Here is a 20,463-nt window from a genome sequence, read left to right on the forward strand (position 1 = left end):
GTCACAAATAGATAATGATTAGAAATTTAGATGTCAAATCATTATGTAAGCTTGTAAAGTGAATCTATGATTAGTCAATGAATCATAAAACAAGTAGATATAGTTAAAGTTTTACTTTTAAGTTTAACCTTAAAGAAAACAAAGAAAAAAGAATCAATTACCTGGCTGCAACAAATGGAATGTTGCAAAAGTACCAAAATTTGCAAATCTCTTTTCTGGCAGCATCATGAATCTCCTTATTCAAACCCATGCCCTGAAGTGTGGGTTGTGAGCTAGGAGTAGTGCGGAGCCAGGAGTAGTTGGTCTTATACCGAGACTGAGTCCAACTCCAACCTATTGCAGCCTAGAGTTTGGAAAAACATAATGGATAGTTACTTTGTGCCTCGCACTACTTCTGGTTCACAACCCACACTTGAGGGCATGGGTTTGAATAAGGAGATTCATGATGCTGCCATAAAAGAGATTTTCAAATTTTGGTACTTTTGCAACATTCCATTTGTTGCAGCCAGGTAATTGATTCTATTTTCTTTGTTTTCTTTAAGGTTAAACTTAAAAGTAAAACTTTAACTATATCTACTTGTTTTATGATTCATTGACTAATCATAGATTCACTTTACAAGCTTACATAATGATTTGACATCTAAATTTCTAATCATTATCTATTTGTGACAGGGCTCCTTATTGGCAAAACATGATAGATGCAGTTGCTATTTGTGGTCCAGGGTTTAAAGCCCCAACTGAGGCTGAGTTGAGTGGATACCTCTTGGATGATATGGTAGAGGATATGAGGGTTGAGCTTGAGGAGAACCGAAAAGAGTGGATCGAAGAGGGTTGCACCATCATGACTGATGGTTGGACAAATAGGAGGAATAGAACACTCCTCAATTTTCTTGTATCTTGTGGAGGTGATTGATCATTCTACTTTCCTACATACATAATTGCGAATGGTGATTGAATATTTCAAATTTTGATTGGTTGATTACTAATTTGTTGATGATCCATTATAATTTGTTGTTTTGTAGGATATACCATGTTTCTCAAATCCATTGATGCTTTCGCTCATATAAAAAACTCCACATACTTATGTGAGGTTATTGAGGAAGTCATAGCAGAGGTGGGGAAACAACATGTGGTGACGGATAATGCAGCAAGTTATGTTGTTGCAGGTAAACTTCTAACTTTTCAAGTTTTGAAAATAAATTTATTTGAAGTTTGAACATTTGGTAATTCTAAGTTTCCTAAATTCTAACATGTTTGAATTTCTAATTAACTTAAAATTGTTGTAGGTAAACTTTTGATGGAGAGACACCCCACCATATTTTGGTCCCCTTGTGCGGCATATTGCATTGACCTCATGTTGGAGGAAATTGGCAAGCTTGAGTGGGTCAAGTTATGTGTCGAAAAGGCAAAAATATATGCAAGTTTATTTATAATCATTCATTTGTCCTTAGCACAATGAGGAAGTACACAGGAGGCAAGGAGTTAGCTCATCCAGGCATCACGAGGTTTGCCTCGAATTTCATCACATTATAGTCCTTGTTGACATCAAGGGATGATTTGAGGAGCATGTTTGTTGGGTGGGAGTGGATTTCATCTATGTATGGTATGACCACTGTAGGGGTAGATGTGGTGAATTGCATATTTGATGATGATGGTTTTTGGAAACCTGCTAGAGAAATCGTTAAGGTAAATTTATTGCAATTTAACATATAGAATTTTACAGTTTACTATTTAATATTTAATATTTAATTGTTTAATGATTTAGTTTTACTTTAAGTTATATTATTTTATATTTAAGTTTTAACTCAAATTTTCGTTTTACTTTATATGTAGGTCACTGAGCCCCTTGTATCTCTCCTACGAACTGCTGATGGGGAGAAGCCCTCTATGGGCTACATATATGAGGGCATGGACAGGGCCAAGGAGACCATTAGAGCCCAGTATGCAGGAGTGTAGGAGAAGTACGCCACTATTTGGGATATCATTGATAAGAGATGGCAAAATCAGCTCCACCGACCCATCCATGCAGTAACTTTTTGAATCCGGCATTTCGTTTTCATCCTGACTTCAAGGCGGATGAGGAGGTTCTCACCGACTTGTATACAGTGATCTAGAGGTTGAGTAGTGATGAGGATAGCACAACTGCAATCATTGAGCTTGACAAGTTCAATAATAAAGGGCCACTTTTCTCTAGCAGGATGGCTATAGATGCTCGGGAAACAATATAACCAAGTAAAAATTAAATAATATATTCATGAATCTAAAGTTTATGACTTATAAGTTGAGCATTTCAAATTTTAATTGTTGATTATGTAATTTTAAAGTTGTAAATGAAACTAAGTGTTTTTGTTTTTTCTTATTTTAGATAGATGGTGGCAAATGTTTGGGCACACAACCCCAAAACTTCAAAAAATTGCCATCCGTATTCTAAGTTAGCCAAACAGTGCTTTTGGATGTGAGCGTAGTTGGTCCATGTTTGAGCACATCCACTCAAAGAGGAGAAATAGGTTGACTATGGAAAGGTTGAATGATCTTGTCTTTGTTCATTACAACCTTTGTCTTAGGATCAGATGGATTTTGGGCCTTGACTCCTCTCCGATCATTCTGGAGTAGATTGATCCAGAATCAGAGTGGCTCACAGAGGCTGTGGATCCAGTCTTCACTAAGGAAGACCGTGTGTTGGTTGACTAGGTGGATATAGAGGTTAAGGTTGTGGCCATGGCAAAGGAGGCAGCTAGAGCACATTCAGGCATTGGTAGACGCACACGCGCACACATAGACATAGGTCGTAGTGATGTTGTTTGTGAGCCCATCTTACATGCGGGGGATATGGCTCGGTGGTCCTCTAGGACCTACCTTAGACGCCTTTCTAATAGGCAGACTAGATACTCAGAAGTTGAGGTTGAGGCTGTGACTGAGCTTGGGGATGATGATGAGGATGATGATGAGGCTTGAGTTGGAGCCTTGTTTTTTCATTTTGTTTACAGATATTGATATTGATAGACATATGTTTCATGGAACTTCATCTTAGATTCTTACATACATTTATGATTTGATGTCTTATGGATCTTCATCTTACATACATTCTATGATTTGAATCATTATGATCATATGATTTCTATTTACTTCAGCTAGCCTACAATTTACATTTTACATAACATAGTTATGTATGTGATGGATTTTATGTTCCATGTTTATGTATGTTAAGTTTTAACTTCTATTTGATGATGTTATAGTGTGTTTAAGTTATATTCAACAATGGGTGCATGGAATAAGTTTTAAATTGTTAAAATATCTAAATTTAAAGGGTTTTTTCAAATTTGCTGATTCATGGGCGATTCATGATTCGATTTGGCCTTGCCGATTCCGATCCGATTCCAATTCTCGTTACTTCGAGTCAAATGTCCGACTTGCTACATAAGAGCTTGACTCGTCCCTCGTGCACTACATACAGTAAATCAAGATGGTCTTAAGACAACGTATAAGTGAAGTGCTGGAGGTAAAAAGGGTGTCGAGAGCTTCCAATTTATATATCAGGAGATTCAAAAAATATTAGGTCTAAAATAACAAACAACAAATAAAGAGTATTACACACTGGCAATTTATATACCGTGAGAAAGAGGACAAACTTGGCGAAGAATACAAAATAACACACCTGGAACATGTTCATCATGCATCGCATACTCAGAGCAGCAAACAAAGATATATAGTCATCTATGACTGTCTAAATCATAAACGAAATGGAGCAATTGAGCAGAGAAATAAAAACATAGAGAAAAAGCATCGATGGTAAAATCCAAACGACAGACAACATGCGAACACACAGGAAGAGCTTAGTGTTTGTTTGTTGGAATTTATGATGAAGACAGTATTGAACAAAAGAACAATTGAGGGCACATAAAGAAACATACGTCACAATCAAACAAGGAGATGTTGAGAAGGTTTCAAGTCTTAACATTCAATAGAAGTCAAACAATATAGTTTAAACAATGACATCAACAATGGAAGTTGAGACAACGATATTATAGAAGATGAAGACCTATCAAAATGCCTAATGTAAATCAGTGAATGAAATAATACCAGTTTGAATCGAAACATCTAGGTATAGTGCTATTGGGCCTCAGGAGTTGTCATAATCATGAGTTACCATATAAAATAATGAAAAATTTAATTCGAACTATAGCACAAGGAAGGCACGATAAAATGATGGAGATCCACGACAAGCATTTTATAATGTATGCAAAACGATTCAAAGGAAGCGGCAATATGAGCCACGTGAGACATGAAATTAGACAAATCAATAGTGTTTGTGTAAGACAAAGAAGCGATTGGTGACTAGTCAACAGTTGATGTGTTGAACCATATTCAATAACATTTTTGGAGAGGAACCAACGAAAAATTTAGTGTCAGCGCAATGAACAATCTTCACCAACATTCAGGGCAATCAAACGATGATGTGAGATTCCAGGTCAGCAATAAGTCAAATTAGAAAGGCATCATTAGAAATCAAATCCACGGTGACATGCCTTATGAAGGTAAAAGAATGAAAATGAAACTCAAGCAGCTTGAAGTACCATAACTAGCTGGTTTGGGAGATAAAATTGAATGATTAAAGTTATTAGAAGCTCCTATTTAGAGCTGTGATTATGTTAAAGAGAAATTATTTAAAGAGGTGTGATTATTCAAAGAGAAGGTATAATTCAACTTTGAAAAGAGGTATGACTTTTCTTAAGATATAAATATGTATATATATCATTTTGAAAAGTATTGTGAGTGGAGATGAACAATAATAAGAAACGAAGTATCAAAATATTGAAAGAAAGTGTATGAATGTAGAGCAAATTGGTTGAATAGAATAAAAAGGAAAGAAATAAGAATACAAGAGAAGATTGTAAGAATGAATGCAGAATATTAGAGAGAAGAATTGAAAAGGAAGAGATAATAAGGACTGTGTGTGAATAGAGAAGAACATATATAGATTTATTTATCTTATAAAGTAAACTGAAATTATGAGATAGCAATTAAACACAAGCAAATTTGAAGAAGTACATGCAAATAGGATACTAGAGGAATTATGAAGATTTATAATAAAAGAAAAATATACAATAAGAGAATAGAAGATTGATTCAATTGTTCATCATCAATTGAAGCAAGCAACATTGTCAGGGTGGAAGAATAGTTTGTGCAATGGTTTGGTGCTCATGAAGACAAGTAGTGGGGGTTGGTGCTTCCAGTAGGTTGGAGCGTGCAAAGTGTGGGAGTTGGAGCCTCTAGTAGGTCGAAGCCTACAATACACTATAAAAGAACAAAGTTTATATAAGAGCATTTATTGTCATGATTTTCTCCCGCTTTGGGTTTCCACGTAAATCTAGTGTTATTGTGTTCAAGTGCATAATTGTTCATTTCTACATTTGAAGTTAAATAATTTAATGTCCTAGCAGGGGACATTACATTTTATAATACTGTATCAGAGAAAGTTGATGGGGTTTTCCAGAATTTGGCAATTTTTTAAAATAAAATTTGGGGCCTTTTGCTTTTCTGTAATTTTTTAATAAATTCGTGGGCCTTTGTTTCTCTGAAATTTAGGAGTTTTTTGTTGTTGCCTTTTTGAAAATCATGGCTTTCGCATCTCTTTTACCCTGTTGTTGACAAGAGGGTTTTTGCAGCCCGTGTTTTCTCCCTACTGTGAGTTGTTTCATTTGAAAGGACACTATTTTCTGCTCTAAGTCCTGTTGTTCTCATTTTCAGCTCTTGTCTTGCGCAACTATGGATTGTTTATTTTTGGGTGTCGTATTTTGTAGAACCAGCACAATTGCTCTTTTGGTGAATGCATCTGCCTACGTTTTTTTCACTAAATGTTTGCCGTGTGAAGGTTTCCTATGAGGGCTTTTATAATTTATTTTCTGTCAAAAATATTTATATGGTGTATTTATGATCGTCCCCAAAAAAATAATTGACAGGTTTTTAATAAATTTTGTCAAAATTTTTTTGTTGGGTTTTCATAGTTTAATCCTCAAAAATATTATAGGAGGGTTTTATAATTTTTTGCCCATCAAAAAATTATTTTGGGTTTTTTTGATATTGTGCTTAAAAATCGTTTTTGGGTTCTGTAATTTGTGAAGTTGCTTCTTCAGGTGCGATTTTATGTTTGGTGTTCCTCTTTTAGGTTTTTTTACCTTTTTTTCTAAAAATAAAAAAACTGTACAGTCTATTCTGGGCCGTCATGCTCATTTGCAAAAGTTTGGAGGGTTTGCCTATATTTTCTCAAAATCGTGGCAGCTGTTCTCAGTTTGTCTGTGGCTACAAGGAGGGACAACTCTGTTATCACGTTGGATGTTTTGTGATGTTTTCTGGTTGGTCAAGAGCTTTGCAGATTTTTGGAGGGTTAGTGGCAGAGTTAGTGGTAGTCTTTTCTCTCTTGTTGCGGAGTATTCTGATGAAGGGGGCAATGTTCTTTAGTTTTTTCTAGACAGATTTTGTCTACTCTTGGTCATTAACATTTTGTAGATCGATGGAAGGTCTCAGCAGTAGCAGAATGTTATAAAGAATTTATGACCACAAGACATGTACAATCTTTTGCAGGGAAGTTAGACAATGACCATTAAGGGACGGTATTCCAATATTGTATTGTTTCTTGAATGGTCATCTTCGTTAGTCTTTAGTTTATTAGTTAGTTTCTATTTTCAGTTTTAGTTACTGATTGTTTCGTTTCGAAACTTCATTTTTTTAAACCTATATATGGAGATGAAGACCCCATTTGTAATTACTCGTTTATGAATAATGAAATATTGTAACACCTCCTCTGCCCTGTCATCTGCAGAACCTCCTCTCAAAGCCCAACAATTGCCTCCTGCAGTTGCCCTCATTTTGAAATTAGTGTATATTTTCGATGTCCTTGCTGAAAATCTTGGCTAGGTAATAAGAGCATTCATTTTGTACCAAAATAAATATGTAGGTGCTTCTTCAAGGCACTTTACTGGAAGGGATTTCTAAGAGTTAAGCCACTGTTTGCTTTTACACAATGGAACAGGTGGGAGTTGGTAGGTTGGATATGGACATAGGCATACCCATTATGTTTCACTCTTGGTCTTACTGTAGTAAATTCTCCAACTTACCTCCACTTACCTCTCCACTTAGGCCTGGATGATTTTTGGAGCTACATTATAATGCACCTTTTCAATATTTCACTTGCAATTATTTGAAACCCTTGCTGAAACTTTAGATTGGATAGTTGTAAGACTAAATCCAGTACATAAATGTCTAAAGTAGGATCTTTTTATTAGTATTGTTTTTAGGTATCAGTATATTGATATCGACACTTACAACTTGAAGTGCGGGCTTGTTGAAACTTTATGTTAGATGATAATAACATAAAATTTGAATCAAGTCATTGATGCTGCTTTTAGTATTTTCTGATATTTTTCTAGCCAAGTTGTTTGATATTGTGGTTTTTCTAATATCTTGTTCATATTTTAATTTGTTTTCCTTGCAGTTTTTGCTTTTTAAATTTGAGATGGATGGAAATTGGAAACTAAAAAAGTTTATATATTATAAACTTATATGAGAAATACTTTGATTAAAACTTCAAGGTTTTCAAATGATAATGGTCACTGTCCTTTAAAAGTAAGATACACTTATTATAGATCACATATCATCCAGTTTCTGAATTGTGTCAAACTTTAAGATATAGTGTTAAGATTAGGTGGGCATTTACAAATATTGATTTTTCATTTGCTGCATTGACAAGTTTCCTTTCATCGATTATGCTTTATCTGGCATTTATTGAACTTTGTGTTTTTCTTTTCACACTGTTCATATTGCTCATGGTCTTGTTTGATTGCAGACTGACCCTGCATATAGACCCAGCGAAATGAAAGAGGGTCAAAATGGGCCAGGTGTTCCTCCATTTGCTGGTTCTGATCTGGTCTTGAGTCCTGCACAGTGGAATAGTCACGTAGTTGGTATGCTATTTCATTTTTTAAAACTGTTCCGTTCTCTTAGTTTTACCTATCTGCCTGTTACCCTTTTTGTTGAAAGCATACAGCAAATCTGTTTCCATAGCAGCAAACCTAATGTTAATGTCTGATTATTACAAATTCATGCCTGATCTGTTATAGAACGTGGCAAGCTGTAGCATGTGGCTATGAGAGCATATTAGTACAAATTAGATGTGGAAAATTGAATGGAAAATTGTTTAATGAAATGAACAGGCATTGTTGGTTCTTATCAATCAAACTACACAGAAACTGATCTAGGCGATTTGGTTTTACTATGGTTAGAGTTAAATTGCCATGATTCTGTTCTCAGTTTTAAGCTACTTTTATTAATTGGCAGATACTAATAATATAGAAGATGATGGGGGTTGTGAGTGACAGTGAATGTCCATATAACTGAAAGTTGGTTGCTTTTCTTTGAAAGAGTGAAAACAAGAATCTCTATTCTACGATGAGATAAATCTTAAACCTGACCTGTCGATGCTTGATGCGCTCCTTGCATAAATGCTAGCATACTTTGTAGAAACATTTAATGTGATAGTAAATTTCACTCTAATGCATAAGAAGACATTTATTTGTATACATTTTTATCTTGATTTATATCCTGCTATTCTTGCTACTCTTTTCTAAGACATGTCATTCTTTTGGGCGACCTCAGTGCTTACATAGGGAACCATCAAATACATGTCCATGATCTTGTGGAAGATGAGCTCTTTCATTAGGAGTTGTATTTATAGGAGTTTGGTTTGCAAAAGATTTCTGTTGATGGTAGTAGTCATATAGCAGCATGAGAAGGCCTTCTATTCGAATTTGAATAAATCTTCAATAGTCTATCTTGTTATCTTAGCTTAAGAGGATTAGCTTGGGTAAAGCATGGCGGGTTATGTTCATTCCAAAATTTCTCTGGTTTACCACTTTTAGGAATTTGGCCTTAGCATTAGCCTTCTTGTTGTGAGGTTTTAGACCATCACCCCATTACAAATGAGGATCCCCTCTTATTGCTTTTACTCTTGTAGCTTGGGCGTAGGGGGTTTGATTTGGTGAAGTTCTCCTCTAGGCTAGATGAGTTTAGTGCAGTTAGAGTGAGGTAAACTTTGATAAGTGATATGATGATGGGGCTGATGTTATTTTTGGTGTGCTCGTTTAACCACAAGCAATGCATTAGATCATTTTTCTCCTCCCAACCATAGATGATAAATGATTATTAAGTGAAATGATGATGGGCTCGTTTAACCACAAGCAATGCATTAGATAATTTTTGCCCTCCCAACCATAGATGATAAATGATTATTGTTCCGCCTTCCCCCGAGCACTCTTCTAAATAATGCAGATCTGCTGATTGTGTATGATGTGTATATTGGATCCTAGAGAGGAAGATTCAATCTTCCTTTACACCTATCAGTGGTGCCCCTTCGCCAAGGGTTGCCATTCTTCCAAGTCGGCCCCAATAATTTCAGAGATTGCTAGTTTTTAATATAGATAATAATTTATAATTATATTAGATAATATAATTCGTTTATGTTATTTTAGATAATATAAATTGTTTACGTTAAACTATCTAAATTAACATAAATAATTAATATTATCTATGTCGGCTTGAAGGAATCCAACCAAAGCTACAATAATATTTAGCACTCCCTCTTAGCTAGGGAGGAATCCTTCTTGATATTTGAGTTATGTAGTGATATCCACCATGGTTACTCCTAGAGGGTGGGTCCATCATAGCTACTCCCATGAATGGAAATGCAAATGAACACAAGTGCTCATCATGGAATCACTCAATGTGATGTCGTCATCTCATCGTGGAATCACTCAATGTGATGTTGTCATCTCATCATGGCGTTCACCATGGCTACTCTAGAGGGTGAATAAACACAAGTGTTGAGTCATAGAGTCTCTCATATGACATCCACCATGGCTACTCCCAGAGGGTGGAACAAGGCTTTCACCTCAAATTTCTTCGCCACAGAGAAGAATATATTAAAGTATAGCTCCAGAAATAACTAACGTTGAGAGTCCAAGACTCCCTCTTAGCAAGGGCTTCATTCTCCACAATTTTAAGCTTGTCTTGAAATTGCACAAACTTTACTTTTGCAAGGGGCTTGGTGAGAATATCAACCATTTGTTCATCAGTGCTAATGTACCTCAATTGAATAGCTTTCCTTTGCACCATATCTCTATCACAGTTATATTTAATCTCCATATGCTTTGACCTATCATGAAATACAAGGTTGGAGTTTGCATCACTCTTGGTGAATCCCAAGCTCATTAAGTATCTATCTATCCAGGAATATCATGGCCTAGGTGTCAAAATCAAGGTCTTCCAACCTACATACATGGTTCTGCATCCTATGAAACATAGTCTTCTAACTACAACAATATCCCAAAGAGGAAATCAATCATCATATTTCGCTGATGCAACGTCCATCTCATGACAAAACTGGAGAAGTCATGGTCCAAATAGAAGTATGACGAAGATCCTCAGATGTCAATTGAAACAAATACTCTAGCTGCTCCTTCTGACATGGAAGCATACAATTCTCACATGGTCCCACTCATGGAAGATAGAAAATCTTTGGATAAAAGGGCAACGTGCTTGGGGATTGCACCTTATTGGAGCTTGAGTGTTAAGGATGTCCTAAGAATGTTATGTCCTCATCTTGCCATCTTGAGTGCCATCTGCAAAAGATACTTGTTCCTAGAGATGTCTCCCTATTGGGTTTGAGTGCTATTGGTAGTGCAAAAACTTTTTATCCCCATCCTTTGGATGTTTAAATTGTTTTGGATGATGGATCTAGGGAACTGTCCCAATAGACCCCCATGCATATTCTTAGGCTAGGTGTGGAGGTTATCTATGAGCTTTTCTCACCTAAATGTACAAAACACACGCCTATTCTATGGAAGGAGACATCAATAATCTTTACATGTGGAATATGGTTAAAAGAGGGTTATAAACTATGAAATAATGTAGCTTCTAATGCATATATTTACATTCGTCATTGGTATTACCCACTCATTTGAGAAGAAAGACTAGGAGATGGTAGGGGCTGTCTACCCATTAGAAAAGAGAGAAGATAAAGCTCGACCATGATAGTAGAATGCGATTGAAGAAAAGGTAATGGAGGTGGATGGAAAATCCTAAGTAGACCATTTATCAAGGTGCATCTTGTTGTGGTGAAATTTGAAGGATTTAGAGGGGTATAAATATAGGGTTGTAATATGGAGTGTGAAATTAAAGCAAACTAGTTAGCATGGTGGAGCTTATAGAAATGTTAAAATCCTTAACATTGGGAGTTTAAATTCTATTGGTAAGAACATAATCCACCTCAACATATGCTCCATTGTGAGTGAAGTATTTGAATTTCGATGAATTATCATTAAACCCTTAACATTTCAACTATAAAATAACCAAGCCAAGTGTTTAGACAAGCACATCATCAACCCACCCTGCCACTAATAGCATTTGACCAATAATAAACTTACTCTAAATATTAAGTGCTCCCATATTATGCAAATATTGAAGACAGAGGCCAAACTCCAAAACAAGTTAGCATTGTGAAAGCAACAACCCTCCAACACTGAGTTCAATTATCTCAAACTGACTTACTATAAATAATAAGTCCCTAATTGGAACCTTTGTCGATGCCCCCGTTGAAGTAAAAATATCATCTATGGCTTGATCACTGACCTTCTTACCAATTGATAAGCCTATGAAGGTCAGGAAATAGGCTAGTCCCTCAAACTCTGACACTTATGAAAATTGGGACTTTACAAGTATTCCCATTTGTTAAGCTCCTCTAGAAACCAAAGTTTTCAAAATTCAGCTATTTTAGACAATTCAGTAATAGAAATTTTTTGTATAAGCTTTTGATCGATCACTCCCAAGCCAATAAGTGGGAAAGCTTTAAATATCAATCAAGATATGGTTCATTGCCAGTATGAACAAAATGATAATCTCTTTAACTTGCATGTACTTATATTTGCTTATCGAAGGTTATTAGGTACAATCCTAGACCAGAGTTATTCCTATAGTTCAAGTTTCAAGTTTAATCAATGATTTGTTTGTTGGGGCCTGCATGGTCTTGCAGTTAGTCCATTATGTTGTATTTTGGTGAGCTATTCCGATGCTCTTATTGTTGGACATGTTATAAAGGAGGATGTGGAAGTTATAGCTCGCAACATATTCTAACCAACGGTTATCCTATTTATCACTTGTCAACTTGAGTCCTCGTGGTTACCATTTGTAGAGTCATTGTTAAGCCCCTTGTCCTCCATACACCTATTCTATCCTTGATTGTGAGAATAATTGGCTGACAACAGTATCTGGATGATCCTTTTTGTAAATATAACCAAAGGTATGTGAATAAAGATACAACTATTTGAAGGAAGAAATATAGGGGCAGGTTGTGTGAATAAGAAGCCAAGTCATGTTGCAACTAGTGTGTGGGAGTTAAGAAACAAAGAATAATTTATCTAGTGGGACAATGATGATTGGGGTAGTGGCTTGGACATTTTAATTATCTTGTAGTTCCCTGTGGCTGGTTGCGCACTTGCAAACATGGGTAACCTGAGCGTTGGATTCTTAATGTTGTAATTTGACATTGAATTTTGTTTGGTATTGTGTGTGGAGCTGCAAAGATTGGTTTTCTTTTGCTATGCACTTGATCTTTGTTTTCATCTTTACTAGCATACAAGAAGTGTTGAAATTTTAAGCATTGTAGGTAAGTATTGTGTACTGTCCTATGTGATAAAATGGATGCTTGAAATAATGAACATAATTAATAATGCAATCCAGATAAAGGAGCAAAAGCTTATCTTCATTCACACATGAATTTACTAGAGAAGAAAACTTGAGATGGTTAATGTTGGCCATTTTTTCCCTCCATTCAGGCCATAATTGATAACCGATCCGAGAAGATATTCATTGGGTTAAGTTCTTTGCAAAGGGTTAACATCGTGCTAAAGTTGACGGTTAACATTTCATGTTAGCTCGGTCCCTTCATTGATCAAGTTGACTTGGTTTGTTCTTGGTCGGGTGACTCTGGCTACGAGATTTGACGACTCGTGTTTTCGTGATACATCTGCCCATCCTCCCGAAAATGTGAGATGCTACCACGCATCACCATTCCAACGGTTCCTCACATCGCAATGTTTCGAGAAGGCTCCGAAATCCGGAATTGCGCCATGTGGTGGAGGGTCCCATCTCTAATGCTTAGGTTAGCCCAACACGCACATGCGTAGATTGATGACGAAGATTCAATAGAAGATTAAAAGATTGCTGTCCGTTCTGTCAAACGACAAAGCGTGAGATGATGCCATGCGTTGCCATTTTGGTGTTTCTTTATACGCCAGTGTCTCCGCTAGACTCCAAAGCCCAGAATTGCGTGAGATGTTGCCACACGTTGCCTTTCCAGTGTTTCCTCACTCTGCAGTGCTTCTGCGAGGCTTCGAGACTTGAAATTGTGCCACATGACGGAGTTCCCCACCTTTCGTGCTATCCACTTCCTTTGTTGGTTGGAATCTCTTTGCTGTATCTCAGTCGTTCGCTAGAAATAAAGCTAACTTTCATTGACGACCAACATTTGTTTTCAGGGGAACCAGATTCCCCCTATGGTCAACCCTGCATTTTTTGCGAGAGGTTAACACGTCGTGTTATCCCTTCCTGCGGTTTTCTGCCAGTGGCATGAATTGGTTTCATGCTTCCATGACATGCCATCAAGGCTAGTTCTTTCACGTTGAGCGACTTCTTGGGCCTTGTTTGCATGATGCCAATGCCCTCCATGCCTATTTAATGCATGAAATGATCAAATCCTTGGGGATTTGACCTTTTACGGTTGGATGCATTGTTTTTTGCTCTTCCTATCACTTCCACGGGAAATTGCACTTCATGATCAAATTTTATTTCGATTCTCAGTTATTGCTCTCCTCTGCAACTCAACTCCACCTGGTTGGGGTTTGAACTCAATGTAAACATTAGAGTTATGCCTAAACTCTATAAAGGCAAGTTGTAAATGTTTCTTAAGGGTTCTTCTTTGCTTGTATTTTGCAACAGTGTTATGCTCTGCAACTTTTGCCTTCCATTAATGAAATAGCTCTTTTCCTTACCTCTTCTTGCCATTCATTATTTGTGCATGTCTATTGCCTTGTTTTGAATGTTTCTTTCCTACTTATTGTTATATGTTGTGTTTAATTTGTTGATAGTTGTTGTATTGGGAAATATTCTTCCTTTCAACATTTAATCAATTCCAAATCTACATGTGAGTTCTTTGAAGGTAGATTAGAGTCAAGATCCGTGTATTTGAGTGTTTCATTGATGTTTTGTGCAGTTGTGGGCAAAGTTGTAACCATGTTTTATCTCGGTGCATCACCCCCTTTCCCTTTTTGCATTTAATTTTTGTTCTCCTTCTCCCTTTTCCTTTCAAGCAGTAGTTTAGGTGCACCTTGATAGTGAGGAAGCCGGCCTTCTCCGAAGATTCGACCTCAGAGCGCAATTCCCACACTTGGAGGTCGTTTCCATGTTACACAAGGTTGCTTGAGGGTCATACCTCAAGCAAGGGTGCAGACTTTTGTGTCAATAGTTACTAAGGATCGAAGTTGATCTAATTAGATTATACTTTTTTACTTGTCAGTGCAAAAAAGGACCTGATAGTTGCCTAGAGGAGTGCAACCATTAACTCTTGCAAACAATTTGTTATGGTAAATTAATGTTGTTATATTAAACAGAGGAGATGAAATCCGCCCATATGGATTTATAGAGACAATATTTCTAAAAGAAACAATTGTGAACTGAAGACAAAAATAGAAACTACCTAATAAACTAAAGATTAACTAAGATGACCATTAAAGAAACATTACAATATTCTAATACCCTCCCTTAGTGGTCATTGTCTAATTGCTGTCTTTTAATCACATATTCTTCACCTTCCTTGGATCTACAAAATGTTAATGACAAAGAAGCCATCCAAAAAAAAGGAAACAAAGAAAGGTGCCCCCTTCTTCAAAATGCTCTACAATAAGAGACAAGAGCTTGACACTAACCCTCACAGGATCAACAAAACATCTAACTAAAAATCATTACAAAACATCCAACATAATGTTTGGATAATAAAGTTGCCCTTCCTTGGAGATAGAGACAAACACTGAGAACAACTAGTATGATTTTGGAAAAAAATAGGCAAACCCTCCAAACTTCACAGATGAGCATGATGCCCCAAAACAAACTATAAAAAGCCACTTTTTTCAAGGGAAAAAATCAGAAAAACCAAAGATGATTTTTGAGGTGAAAAATCAATCAAAACTAGACAACAAAATTTGAGACATGGATAGAAAATGCAAAGCTTTATTTTGAGGAGAAAATGGTAAAACACAATAGATAATTTTTGAGGAAAAAATTATAAACCCACTAGAATTTTTTGAGGGAAAAATTATAAACCCACCAAGTTGTTTTTGAGGAAAATATAATAAATCCTTTAGAAATCTTTCAAGGGAAAAACAAAACGAAAACCCATTAGATAATTTTGAGGGAAAAATTATAAACCCTAAAGAGAAACCTTCATGTTGCGAAACATGAGACTTCATGTGGTAAAACAACACACAACTCACAAAAAGTACATGCAAGCAACATACAAGTACATGCAACCTTCAAAAATAGTATATTCTTGCTGAAACCAAGAAATCACGCAATCAACTCTCAACCATGCTTGCAATATTCAGCAAAAATCTTGAATATTAACTACACAATTTTCATACACTACCTCCAATGATTTTTATTTCAAAAGAGGATCAAAATTTTCTTAAAAAAATTGCCAGATTTTTTATGAAATCCCAATAACCTGCCCTGATACTATGTTATGGTAAATCGATGTTGTTGTTTTTGTATTAAACATATGAGATGAAAGTTCCTTATATAAATTTACAAAGACGATGCTTCTAAAGACACAATTGTGAACTAATGACAAAAATAGAAACTATCTAATAAACTAAAGATTAACTAAGATGAGCATTAAAGAAACATTTCAATATTCTAATACAATTATTGTTTAAATTATATTGTCAAAACATAACAATAGACATTGTACGCTACCCACAAGTATCGACCTATATATGCAATTGCAAATTGAGTTGAATATGAAGATGGCAAATCATGTTATAGTAAAATAATGAATGTGTTATTAAACAAAGATCATAAATGATCTATATATAATGCATACACAAGAATCTTTCTGTAACAAACAAAGAGAGAGAAATAGAAACATTCTGAAGAGAGAAAGAGAAAGTTTTCATATTGAATAGAGGCAGGATTTGCTAACATAGAAGAAGAGTGATCAGAATAAATAGAAGTAAATCTATAGAAGAGAAACAAAATTAGAGAGATTTTTCTCTAATACCCTCCATTAATGGTCAAGCTAACTTCAAAACAAAAAATTTGTAGGGGAATCCGCTCTATATGTTTTGCAATAATGTTTTGTGGTAGCATTGACTGTGGTAGGACGAGTGTCAGTATCTAGAACTGGTGCCTCAAGGCAATGGTACTCGAAGATTGTGATCATTCTCTGCTTCCAGGTGTTGTAGTTCTTTTTGTTGAATCACTGCCTTCCAAGAGAAGTTTTGTGAGAGATGCCATGAAACGTTTTGTAATGCAAAAAAAGTGAATATCTGAAAAAAAAAAAGGCATGAGCTTCGAAGTAGATTGATGGAAGATCCAAAAAAATGAAAGGGCACCCAGAAGAGCACAAAAACCCTAGAAAGAATCAAAAATTAGATTTTGAATCTGCTGGCTCAAAAATTGAGGCATAGAAAATGATGAACCCTGAAAAAACAGAGATCAACCTAGTTGAGATCTGCAAAAACCCATCAAGAAACTGCAATTTAAAAAAAAAAAACTAGCACGGAAAAAAGAGAGTTTCAAAAGAAACCCTAGCCGGTTTTGAAAAAACTAAAAAAATCGCAGGTTTAACTATAAAAAATGGTGGAAATGAAACCATTGGATGAGAATTAGAGACAGTGTTTAAAACACCCTAGATGTCACCCTTTGCAGATTGATGGAAGATCCAAAAAAATGAAAGGGCAACCAAAAGAGCACAAAAACCCCAGAAAGAATCTAAAATTAGATTTTGAATCCGTTGGCTCAAAAATTGAGGCATAGAAAATGATGAACCCTGAAAAAACAGAGACCAATGTAGTTGAGATCTGTGAAAACCCATCAAGAAGCTGCAATTTTTTAAAAAAAAAACGAGCATGGAAAAAGGAGAGTTTCGAAAGAGACCCTAGCCGGTTTTGAAAAAACTAAAAAAATGGCAAATTTGACTATAAAAAATGGTGGAAATGAAACTATTGGATGAAAATCAGAGACAGAGTGTTTAAAACACCCTAGATGTCACCCTTTGCAGAATTGCAGAAGATGTGCAAAAAAATCATTTCGAAAATGCCCAAAAAGAAGGCCAAATAATTGCAGAAAAACAGGCTCACAAACAAACGTTAAATACAGGCCCAAGAATGCCAAAAAGTCAGTTATATTTCAGAGGAAGCTGGTTGCGTGGGCAGGGGAAAGGCAGATGACACACAAATTGCAGAAGAAAAGCCACCCAAAGGAAAACAATACACACCCTAGACGGATTGTAGAAAAATATCCCTGCAAACAAATTTTTGAACACACCTAGGCAAAGGATGTTGAAAATCTTGAGTCTTAAATTTTATGAAAAAATTAAAGATTTTCGAAACCTATTAAAAAAAGCAACTCTGAAAATTTCAATAATGAAATTATTTTTTGAAAAAAAAAGCTCTTATACCATATTATGGTAAAATAATGAACGTGTTATTAAACAAAGATCACGAATGATCTATATATACATGCATACACAAGAATGTTTCAACAACGAGCAAAGAGAGAGATAGAAACACTCTGAAGAGAGAGAAAGTTTCCATATTGAATAGAGAGAGAATATGGAAACATAGAAGAAGAGTGACCATTAGAAATAGAAGTAAATCCACAGAAGAGAGAGAAACAAAATTAGAGAGATTTTACTCTAATAGATCATACCTTTAGCAAAGATCAGTTTTCTGGCTTTATGTTGGTTTTGGCAGCATTATGCATTGGGATAGAAAATACATAAATCTAAATTTGTGCTGGATTAGAAAATAATTAAATCTAAATCCATTATAGTGAGTTATATACATTGGAATGTCCAAGTTGATTTTTTTGCCATTTGATTTTGTCCCAAGTTCATATTTCAGCAGAATTCTTTTCTTTAATAGATGTAACTAATTCAATGGTTCTTTCCATATTTGTCAGGGAAAATAAGCTCCTGGATAGACTTAGATTCTGATGATGAGGTGGTCAGAAGGGACTCTGAAACTACTCTAGGACAAGAATTAGCATGGGCAGCTCATCTTTCATTGCAGGTACTCTTTTATTTTCTATGTGGTTGTTTTTTTTTTGTGTTTATTGGTTACTTTTTCAATTATCAGGGATGACATATGGGCTGATATTTCCCTCCTTGTCATCAATTTTTTTTGCAATTTGAGAAATTTAAAAAATGATCTTCACCTTAGGCTTATTTCTATAATATAATCTTTTATCTGAGAACTCATTAAATTGGTATATAAAACATTTAGAAACTCAAGGCAATAGAAAAGTAATTTGTAATTAATGGCAATTTGAGTATTTAATATTGAAATAAAGTTGTCTGCATTTGTGCTTGAAAACATTTAGGCACCCATAAAATCAGCTTCAAATCAGTTTACAAAGTTTGAAAAGCATGAATCTGCTATTACATGTTGCTGATTGAAAAATGTGTTCCCTAACATTGTATCGTGATATTACTATCTAGGATTCAACTGTGTAGATTTTGAGTCAAACTCATTGACCCGTGTTTCATGAGTAGTGGTTCACAACAACCCATCTCTCATGAGAATGAGAACACTTAGCATTGCATTTAGGTGATGCTTATAGAGGTGAAGCACTGGAACTTCCCGGAGTTCACATACCAAATTTTCTTCACAAGCAAATTGCTGTGAATTGCCTACCCTTGTACTGCAGTGTATTAAGTTTTCTTCACAAGCACTCAATCTAGGTGATCAAATTATGTAAAATCACGATGTGAAATGTTGAACATATTATGTACCTGTCAGGGAATTTTCTTCAATTCTTTAGTACTTCCAATCCTTGGTTCAGGAAAGCCATGTGTTTTCAGCTATACTAATTCAATAATCCCTCCATCTTAGACTATGGTCATTATACCTTCGTTCAAATGCTTTTTCTGAGATGAGTTGTGCTGATTTTGTTAAGACAGAGTCCATCTGCATTTTATAATGTCAGGAAACTATTTGACAATTTGCCTAATGTCTGATTGCATGGAACGCAGTGCATTATTATTTAACCTATTGACATAATATCTTCTTAATTTCAGGGGGCACTGTGCGAACATAATTGGTTTTGTATTTTAGATTTTTGATTGTTCTTATCTGCAATTCTTTTTGTAGCTGTGATTTACAAATATTATATATCTAAACTATGCTATTCTATTGCAGGCATGTCTTTTACCAACACCTAAGGGACTTTCCTGTGCTAACTATGCTCGGTGTGTTAATCAAATTTTGCAAGGTTTTCACAATATGCAGGTATGTATTCAAACCTGTACTGTATTTATGAAAATAGTCTAAATATTTTCATAACATAGCATTAGAGGATTAAGGTATAGCTTTGAACTGTTTAGTGTCAATTGCTAATTATTTTTTTCGTGTTGTGTGAAGAATGTAAAGAGACATTAATCTAATGGCAGTATTGAAAGCATTTCATAACAAAATGATGGCAACTAAGCCAGTGCAATCATCCATGTAAAAGCTTATTTGTTTTTCGTATCTTTGTAGTTGTGGCTGAGAGTACCTATAGGCTGTGAAAGTGAAGAGTCTGAGGACAACCTACAAAAGAATGACACAATTTTGGTAAGTTGGTTGAAATTTCAGTACCAATTTAACAAAATAATAAGTGCATATCTTTTAAGTGACAATTTTGTTATTCAACATTTGTATTTTTAAGACTTTTGGAACAAATATCTTCATTCTCTCATTGGTGTTTTGAGTTTGTGTTATCAGAAATGACATTGAAATAACATATTTGGTACAGGAGTTTCATTTATTCTACATATGCCATCACTGCAGAATATTTTGGATTTCCATCCATGAAAAACTTGCATCTTGATTGATCAAAGTTTCACTGTTAATATTATCTTTGTTGATTTAGAATGCCATGGAAGAATCCTACAATATCTTCATGTAACTGATTTTGCAATGTATGAATCATTGAATTATGTATGGTAACCCGAAGATGCATCTCAGAGACTATGATGTGTTTCCAATATTGGAGATGTTCCCAGAAATGTCTGAACTGTCTGGTTTTTTTGGCCACCGTCTCTGTTATGGTAAATCAATGTTGCTGTAGTTGTATTAAGCAAAGGAAATGAAAGCTCCT

General features: G+C 35.3%; 2 protein-coding genes and 1 long non-coding RNA gene across 10 annotated transcripts in view; all 3 read left to right on the forward strand.

Moving 5' to 3' along the window:
* SKB1 (SHK1 binding protein 1) overlaps window positions 1–20,463 on the forward strand; it is a 179,741-nt gene that overhangs the window by 24,482 nt on the left and 134,796 nt on the right. For all 8 annotated transcript variants that reach the window (XR_016364163.1, XR_016364162.1, XR_016364165.1 and 5 more), the window contains exons 3-6: window positions 7,844–7,961; window positions 18,286–18,395; window positions 19,524–19,613; window positions 19,863–19,937. Coding sequence is in view for 4 of the 8 variants with exons in the window: in XM_089827233.1 (XP_089683359.1) it covers window positions 7,844–7,961; window positions 18,286–18,395; window positions 19,524–19,613; window positions 19,863–19,937 (393 nt within the window). In the remaining 4 variants the exon portion in view is untranslated. The remainder of the gene's footprint in view (window positions 1–7,843; window positions 7,962–18,285; window positions 18,396–19,523; window positions 19,614–19,862; window positions 19,938–20,463) is intronic.
* LOC149564176 (uncharacterized) lies at window positions 668–1,576 on the forward strand. Its single transcript, XM_089827237.1, has 3 exons — window positions 668–905; window positions 1,023–1,166; window positions 1,287–1,576. The coding sequence occupies exons 1-3, from the start codon at window positions 692–694 to the stop codon at window positions 1,457–1,459; spliced, it is 531 nt and encodes a 176-aa protein (XP_089683363.1). The 5' UTR covers window positions 668–691; the 3' UTR covers window positions 1,460–1,576.
* LOC149564177 (uncharacterized) lies at window positions 1,434–2,098 on the forward strand. Its single transcript, XR_016364166.1, has 2 exons — window positions 1,434–1,686; window positions 1,834–2,098. It is a non-coding gene; the product is annotated as an uncharacterized LOC149564177 (long non-coding RNA).

Source organism: Cupressus sempervirens, chromosome 4, assembly GCF_028749045.1.
Source record: "Cupressus sempervirens isolate cs-2001-9-10 chromosome 4, ASM2874904v1, whole genome shotgun sequence".
Taxonomy (NCBI): domain Eukaryota; kingdom Viridiplantae; phylum Streptophyta; class Pinopsida; order Cupressales; family Cupressaceae; genus Cupressus; species Cupressus sempervirens.

Bases quoted from the DNA above. Each gene is read 5' to 3' on its own strand.
- LOC149564176 (XM_089827237.1), top strand. From the start codon at position 692: ATGATAGATGCAGTTGCTATTTGTGGTCCAGGGTTTAAAGCCCCAACT. The intron at 906-1,022 runs GTGATTGATCAT...GTTGTTTTGTAG, and splicing joins TTTTCTTGTATCTTGTGGAG to GATATACCATGTTTCTCAAA. The intron at 1,167-1,286 runs GTAAACTTCTAA...AAATTGTTGTAG, and splicing joins AGCAAGTTATGTTGTTGCAG to GTAAACTTTTGATGGAGAGA.